Genomic DNA, 8,180 nt, shown 5'->3' with positions numbered 1-8,180 from the left:
CTGGCTGTGACGATAATCACTGTTCAATCTCAAACCTGAGTGTCTCCTCTACTTCTCTCGCTGATGTAAGCAGTTCACAGCTCACCCCTCAATTTTCTATTGCTCTTTCAGGGGAAATGTGACTTCTCAAAGCTCAGCCTTGCTGGCAGTGGGTGATAGCCCTTTATTTGCACAGTTTATCTCTTCCTACCTGTGGCTTTGGATAAGTTGCTAATAACAAAGGCTCCTTATCACCCAACAAACGTTCTGAAGTGGCACCATAGAAAAGCTGTCAGTCGGTTGGCAAGAGAAGCTTTTAGATCAAATTCTCAGGTAGAGGAGCTGAAAATAAGAACCTTTTCTTTTCTCTTTAACTGTGGGTGACTTCTGGAGTTATTCATGGCTTTGTAAGCACGAGATGATCCCTGGGTTTGTGTTTATAGAGCAGTCAAGGCTTCACCTGGCAGGGATGATGAAATGCCAGGCTTTCAGCAGAGCCAGCTCTGGTTTAGGTGCTTCCTTTAACTCCTTTTTACTTTTGGGAGGGATAAAGGAGGGAAATAATACATTTCTCACAGCCAGAAATCGCACAATCAACCTTTGAATGGCTCCTCTGTTGTGTTTTTCCCCTTTCTTGTGTCAACAAGGCCTTGTGTCAACAGCCAGCAAGCTTCTACTTGTCCTGAGTGTGTCCCTGGGGCTGTTGGCAGCGAGGTGGGGACAGCATCTCAAACTGTTTCCAGTCTGGCACAGGTGGGATTGCACAACCCCTGGAGAAGGAGCAGCAGGGACAGAGGAAGAGCTGCAGGGGATGGAAGTGGTGCTGCTGATGTGGTGGAAGCTGGCACAGCTGGGAGGTTTGGGTGTGTAGGAATGTTTTGCTGGAAATGCCTCGGTGTCCTCACTGAGGAGGGGTTTTTACCTGGATCAGCCATCATCCAAGGATCAGGAGGGGATTGAGGCTGGTTTTGGTGCTGGTGCTGATACCTGGCTGTGCCCAGCAGTGGGCACAAGCACAGCCCTTGCCCAGAGCAGTCCTGGGGAGGATCCACTCCACAGAGAGTGATAGGAGTGCAATCTGTGACCTGTCAGAATGGCACCCCCACCTCAGCTGGAGGTCAGAGACCTTGTCAGGCTCCAGCACTCGCCCTCCTTGCTGTGCACACTGAGGCTGCTGCTGTAAATGATAATTATTTATCATTTCATGGTGCCCTTTCACTCCCTGAGAGCGTCTCCCTGGCTCTGCTAAGCTCAGGCCAACCTGGCCAAGCCATGGGGAGGATGTGGGCACCCCATTTCCTCTAGAAGCCTCCAGTTTCTTGCCTCAGCCTTATTTTCTGGCTTTTTCTTGTTGCTGATAAGGGGTTCTGAGGTATGGCTCAGGTGTGCCTGCTCCTGAGGCAGCAGGCAGGAGTAGCTGGCACTGAGTGAGCTCTGGGGCAGAATTTCAGCCCTTCAGTGCCCCAAAAGATCACTCAGGGGCTGAAGCAGCTGCCAGCACTGCTGAAATGACACTTGCTGGGGTGTTCCTGCACAGGGGTGATCACACCTTTAACTGCTGCAAAGTTACAGCTCTCTAGAATTTATATCACAATAATAATTATATATAGATTTTTTTTTTTTGCTGTGACCTCATGAATTCATCACTTGGGCCAATGCTGAGGTTAATCAGGAGAGAAGGGGAGATATTACTTGAATATTTTTAGAACATGTTTGGGTAAAAAAAAACCCAGTACCTTACATAAGGTAAAGGAACTGGAAAGGTTTTCAGTGCAGCGTGGAAGTGTCTGGATGAGGTGAGCAAATGGATGGAAATCATATTTCTCTTCACAGGTGTAGTTATTTTCTCTTTTTTGGTAGAATTCAATATGGAGAGATGCTTCTTTCTTTTCTTTCTTTTCTTTCTGTCTTCTTTCTGTCTCTTCTGTCTTTCGTTCTGTCTTTCGTTTTCTGTCTTTCTCTTCTGTCTTTCGTTTCTTTCTTGCTTCTGCTTCTTCTGCTGTCTTTCTTCTGTCTCTTGGTCTTCTGTCTTTCTTTCTGTCTTTCTTTCTGTGTCTTTCTTCGTGCTTCTGTCTTTCTTTCTGTCTTTCTGTCTTTCTTTCCAGTTTGCCTCACCAAGAGGAGGCAAGACAAAATGTTGGGAAGCTCTGGGTTTATGCAAGAAGCAGGAAATCCTCAGGTATTACAATTTTCCTATGATCTACTTAAAAAAAATCATTTAGTTCCTGTTCAGCTGATTATGCTGAAAACCTTTTATCACCAGCCCAAACCTGACCAAGAGCTGCTGAGTAACATCAGCCTCTCCCTGAGCCTCTGCCTCCCCAGGGGAGCTGGTGCTGAGCAGCAGCCAGAGAAGTTTGGCTCTGGATTTTACCTCTGAGGGCTAAACCCTGGCGTGGCAAACAGCAGCTTTCCTTTTCTGCCAGAACCACTGGGAAAGGTCACCAGGACAGCCTGAGCTGCAGATCCAGCTCAGAGCTGGGTGAGGCACAGCGTTCTCTGGGAAAAGCTGGGTGCTGGATTAAATATGGACCTTTCATCTGCTGGAAGGGTGAGTGAGAGCTTTTGTGTCACTGAATAGGCTGCTCAAAAGCTCATCCTCACCTCTGTGAGGGCAGGGTCAGCAGCAGAAGAGAAAAGCATTGACCTTTAGCACATGAAAAATGACCAGGCTTCAGCATTTACACCAAATGATTTATTTGTATCAAAAAGAGCTGGTTTAAGAACAAGTGTTTGGATAAGGCAGCTTCAGATTTATTTTAAAAAACAGCAACAATGAAAAAAAAACAGGGAAAAAAACCCCACCAGACCACCAACAAAACCCCCCAATGTAGTGACAGCATCGTGTAAAAAAGGGTGAGTAGTGAAGAATAAACTGGGCTGTGTTAGGCAGCACAACTTTGCATAGTTCATGGGCAATTTAATCTGATTTGGATAGAGTGGATGTGTGAAACCACAGCCCCCATTAGCTGTAGCAAATGTCACAGCTCCTGTCCCTCCTGAAGAAGTCCTCGGCCAGGGCCAGGGGTGGCAGCAGCTCCAGGCAGTCCGTGCTGGGGCAGGGGCAGCACTGCAGGCCCCTGCTGTCCCTGCCCTGCGAGCCACAGGCCGGGCAGCAGCACACGGGGCTGGGCAAGGGACACGGCGGGTGGCAGGGCCACTCCTCCATGGGGCAGCTGTAGGGTGGGCTGGGGGTCAGCGGGGTGAGGGGAGAGAGCTGGGGGGGAGAGCAGCTGGAGCTCCACGGGCTGGGCAGGTCGGCTGAGCTGGGAGAGCTGGCAGCCTGGATATTGAGAGAGAGAGAAAAAGGGAAAAAAGGGGGAGAACATGAGATTTCAGGGGAATGTGGCCAGCAGCCAGAATTCCTGTGCTGTTGCCTTTCTCATCTGGCTGCCCAGGGAGGTCCTGGAGGTGCAAACCCAAAGGCAGATGTGTCAGTAGGGACAGACAATCCTGCCCAGGGAGGTCCTGGAGGTGCAAACCCAAAGGCAGATGTGTCAGTAGGGACAGACAATCCTGGAGTGCACCCAAGGCAGATGTGTCGGGAGACAATCCTCAGGAGGCCTGAGTGCAAACCCAAAGGCAGAGTGTCATAGGGATAGACAATCTGCCAGGGAGTCTGGAGGGTGCAAACCCAAGGCGTTTGTGCCAGTGGGAGCGGTGTGCTGCTGTTTGCACAAAATCTACAGGACCTCTAGAAGGGACATTCCCCATCCTGCAGCCTCTCCCAGTTTATCTGGGGCTCCCCATGGGAAAGCACTCAGAGCCCATGAGCACCCCAGGCTCCTGAAAGCAGCCAGATTCCCACACTGCTGCTGCTCTGCCCCAGCAGGTGACTCCCTCTGCCCCTGGGGACACCTCTGGCTGCTCCCCTGGGTCCCAAAGCTCACCAGGCCCTGGTTGAAGCAGAGCTGGAGTGGCTGGAAGGTGTCTGGGGTGTAGTGTGGGGATGGCTGGAAGGCACTGAAGGCTGGCTCAGAGGGTGCATCCGACTGCAGGCAGGAATCTATCAGCTGCTCCAGGTATCCAGGGCTTTCCTCACAGGACAGGCAGCTGGAAAACTGCCAGGAGGGGCAGCAGCTGGGCACAGGAGGGATGGCTTCTGCTTCAAAAGGCTCTAGGAGAGAAAGGAAAGCAGACAGCAGCAAATGAATCCGTGTCTGTCTTCTCCAAGGGCAGGTTTCAGTGCTCTCCCAGGCTCAGTAACCTTGTGAATTTAGACATTAAACAGGCCTCTCATGGGCAAGGTGGATTTTGTAGGAAAGCAGAAACTCCCACGAGGGAGATGCTCAAAAGCATGTGAATAACTCAGGGAAGGCGGCCCCCTCAGCTATAAAGCTCTTTAACTGCTGGAAACTCTTCTGCCCCCAGGCATTTTGGGCAGGGATCCAGCTGGACACTCCCTCAGACTCTGACCCTCTGGCCTCCCTTCTGTGCCCTGTCTGCAGCCCCAGAAGGTGCCAGGCAGTGATTTGTGCTTCCCAGATGTGCCTCTGCCTCATCTCCAGACCTGGGGTAGCTACACCTGCAGGAAAAAGGGGATAACAGGAGGATAATTTGCTTTTTTATCCTCCAAACAGCCAGACAGGAGCAGAAGAAATGGAGCAAGGCAGGGCTGCTGAGGCACTGTGACCACGTAGTGCTGCTGGCCCAAGGGTGAGTTCCTGGAAAGCTGACAGCAGATCTGGCTTTTCAGAATTATTATCTTTTCACACCAAGCTCAAACATGGTTTCAGCCCTGTCCACGTGAAGGGCACAGGTCTGGAATGCACATTGCAGGGTCAAGGGTGGCAGTGCTTAGCTGGCTGTGGGGAGTGAGAAACACCCAAAATACATAAACTGATGGAGGCCTTCCAGCCTGAAAAGGCTTTGGCATGCCAGCTTTGGCGTGTCTCACGTTTCTTTATTAACATAAGCAAATGGATTCCCAGCTATCGATGATTTAACAATTTCCTTGTCCCTGCAATGTGTGCTCTCACACCTGCCCAGCCTCTCCTCTGTGCTCTGGCTGGGGATAACTGAAGGATCTGTGAGCCCAAAGTGCCCCTCCCCTCACCCCTTCCCCCTTTTCCTTGGATATGCACAGGCAGGAGGAGGTAACTCTTGGTGGTGTTGAAAATCTGGCATTTCTCTCACTCCTGTGGATGCTGGCAGGAGAGGGAGGAGAGAACAGAACCCAGCCAGGGGCTCCAGGGCACTCTGACCCTCAGAGCCTGGGGAAGGTGATGCTGTTCCCTGGGGATGAGCATCCCTTCCCGAGGGGATGGAATTCCCTGCGGTGGGAAGGACAAGCTCGGAAAGGAGAGCACGGTGTGCTCTGAGCCCCTCACCCGCATCCCGCGGGCTCCCTGCAGGGGCTGATTGGCCGCACCCCGAGTGCTGCCGGCCCCAAACACGGGCTGGGAAGGCTCGGGGCTGTGGGGAAAATTGGGAATGGGGCGGGAAGGGCCGTGTGGATGGGCTTTGTACCAACCTGGGTGAGGCGGAGACACAGACTCTGCAAACTGGATGCTGCTGCTGCTGCTGCTGCTGCTGCTGTCCCAAGGAACCTGAGCAAGGAGAAGGGAAGAAGAGGAGCTGCGGCACAGAGCGAGGTGAGTCTGGATTTCAGAGAAAACTCTGGAAATAAACTTTATTTCCCTCCTAGCCGTGGCTGGGAAAGCCTCCCTGGCTCTGGCAGAACATTAGATGAATGGGCATAACAGGATTTCTGCTGGGCACAGCACCCACCCGGGGTGAAGCCCCTGGGTCAGCTCCGGGCTGAGGGGCTCTTTCTGCTGCATTCCCGATTCTACAGAGCCGTCTCTGAAACTGACGTGTTTTAATTTCCAGGAGAATGAATTCCACAGTGGAGGGAATCCCAAGGAATTCCTAGGGATGGATATTGCTGGGAATGGGTAATTAACTAAAGACCACTGCAAGTGTCCCGTCACACTGGATTGATGCTGTTTGAGAAGCAGCTCTGGCCGTGCTCCTTGAAAAGGGACAGCCTCGTTTTTTATGGAATTTTGGAAGCTGAAACAAGACAGACCAACCACTTCTAGGAACCTGACCTGCTGGAAGGCAGAAATCCACCCCAAAAGCAATGGGAGTTTTGCTGCTTGGGGGCCAGGATTTTACTCTGCAAGCACTGGTGGGGTTTCCCCCTCAGATTTAATTCATACAGCCCTCCACTTCATCTCCTTTATTCAAGATGCCCTCGAGTGAGCAGCTCATTTCCCTGGCAACAACTTCCTGGCACATGCCGTGCATTTAATTCCTGAAGCAGTGACTCTTCTGGGCTGAGGGTGCCTTTTGTCCCTGGTGCAGACGTGACAAGGCAGAGATGGAGTCCCCGCGTTGAGCTTTTCTCAGCGCACATCCTGCCAGCCCAAAGCCTCGGGGCTTTTGGGGCGGGCCATACCTTGTGCAGGTCACAGAGGTGACTTCCCTCACCGCCACTTTTCACTTTTTCCTGTGTGGGCACCACCGGGGTTGTGTGAAGTGCTGGTGGGAAGTGAAAACCGGTTCCACGCAGCCCTGGGACACCTGGCTGTGATGAAGAGGCTGCTGCTGCAGGGGAACAGTGACCCAGCGTTTCCAAAACCTGACAATTCTCTGCACCCAGAGCTCTCTGCCCTCTCTGGATCTCAGGCTGACTTTTGTGCACTCAGCTGCAACAAAGTGCAGAAGCTGAAATCTGAAAGGCTCCAAGAGCTGCAGTGTCATGAACCAGGAAGAAATAATGATTTGCCAAGCTCTTTATGCAAATCCCCTGAGTGGCTGGAGCTGGAGGAATCCTACAGAGGCTGGAAGAGGGAATGAGAGGGAATGTGCAGGTGTGTGTGTGCACATAGAGCTCCAGCCCCTCCTCCAGAAGGGATGGGGTTGCCCAGGTGTGCTTCCATCCTGGAGGGAGTGACTTTTCTGGAGCAGCAGCAGCTCTGCTTTCTCCCTGTACTCCTCAGATCCTCACTCCTTTAGGTCACTGCTGCAGCTACTCTGACTGAATGTTCCTTTTCCCCATCCTCACCAGCCTGTTACACTCAGATTTTAGTCCTGAGATTACAGTCCTGGCAAAAAAAACCATTAAAAGAGAAGGTACCAAGCCAACACCACAGCATTTTTACTCACTGCTGAACCAGCAGCTGCCTGCCGTGCTCTCCTCTGCTGCAGCAACTCCTTGACTGTCATCTTCACCCTCACACCTTGGTACACCTTGGGCTTTCCTGGAAGAATTTGGGGAAAAACACTTTGCAAGGAGGGAGAATCTCAGAACAAACAGCAAATCCAGCAGTTTTCAGGTGTGCTCTACGTGGAGAGCAGTTTTAGACTTAACATGACTATTTTTTTAGTGTCTCTTTGTAGCCACACTCACAGCCCTCTCTAACACCTGCTATTGCAGCTTGGGACAAGCAGGCACTCATGAAAATCTCGCTGTTGATAATATTTAAAAAGCACATGTTTATTATCTCTCTCCTTCTTCCCCTGCCCCTCGTCCAGCTTTCCCAATACCCAGCTCCATCTGGTGCTGCTGTTGGACTCATTTAAATTCCTGACATATTTGCCTCTCTCAGGACCTGAAAATAAATGTGGGAAGCGTTTCATCTGGCAGATGAAGCCCAGGAATAAAACAATGGAAATGTGTGGGTGGTTATTCAGAGAGCTCAACAAAACACCAATAAAATGACTGTTTTCTTGCAAAGCCTAGATTATCTCTTTATTCTGCTCATGTACAGCCCCTATTTATTTCAAACAAGAATTTAGGGTGTGTTTAATCCAGCCAAAACTAGCCAGCACTCACCAGTCACTACCTCATGAGGGATTTTTAGGACAGGAAATGATGAAGAATTTATTTCTTCTGAAAAACCACTTTCACTTGTTGCACTCTTGGTAAAACACTCAGCTCCTTGGCAGTCGTTCCTGTCCTTTCTGCTGGTGTTATAATTGAAATCACACAGTAGAAGGAAACACTCCCAGACTGGTCTCTACTCTCAAAAAATGCCAGAGCAGGGAGCAGACAGCCCTGAAGGAGGCAGCAAAAATAAACTCCCAGCAGGAGAGCAGCAGTGCCAGGGCTAAACCCCGCCTTCCAGTGCCACCTCTGGGCACGGAACACCTTCTCCAAGGCAGCTGCACGGTGCCAGGAGATCCTGGCACAGAAACAACGCTGGGCTTGCAGGTTCTGCCCACACAGCCAGGGAATCCTGCACTGCAGGCAC

General features: G+C 51.2%; 1 protein-coding gene across 1 annotated transcript; it reads right to left on the bottom strand.

Moving 5' to 3' along the window:
* Positions 1-2,384: 2,384 nt before the first annotated feature.
* On the bottom strand, positions 2,385-7,454 carry POU2AF3 (POU class 2 homeobox associating factor 3). Its single transcript, XM_050983519.1, has 4 exons — positions 7,093-7,454; positions 5,453-5,528; positions 3,870-4,096; positions 2,385-3,262 (listed from the first exon to the last, which is right to left on the bottom strand). The coding sequence occupies exons 1-4, from the start codon at positions 7,150-7,152 to the stop codon at positions 2,945-2,947; spliced, it is 681 nt and encodes a 226-aa protein (XP_050839476.1). The 5' UTR covers positions 7,153-7,454; the 3' UTR covers positions 2,385-2,944.
* Between the last annotated feature and the right edge of the window lie 726 nt (positions 7,455-8,180).

Source organism: Serinus canaria, chromosome 24 (assembly GCF_022539315.1).
Source record: "Serinus canaria isolate serCan28SL12 chromosome 24, serCan2020, whole genome shotgun sequence".
NCBI lineage: Eukaryota > Metazoa > Chordata > Aves > Passeriformes > Fringillidae > Serinus > Serinus canaria.
This window is presented reverse-complemented; position numbering and strand designations above follow the sequence as displayed.

Coding starts and splice junctions, on each gene's coding strand:
- POU2AF3 (XM_050983519.1), bottom strand. CDS start 7,152: ATGACAGTCAAGGAGTTGCTGCAGCAGAGGAGAGCACGGCAGGCAGCT. Junction 4,097..5,452: donor TGTGTCTCCGCCTCACCCAG/GTTGGTACAAAG, acceptor TTTCTCTCCTAG/AGCCTTTTGAAGCAGAAGCC. Junction 3,263..3,869: donor TCTGCTTCAACCAGGGCCTG/GTGAGCTTTGGG, acceptor CTCAATATCCAG/GCTGCCAGCTCTCCCAGCTC.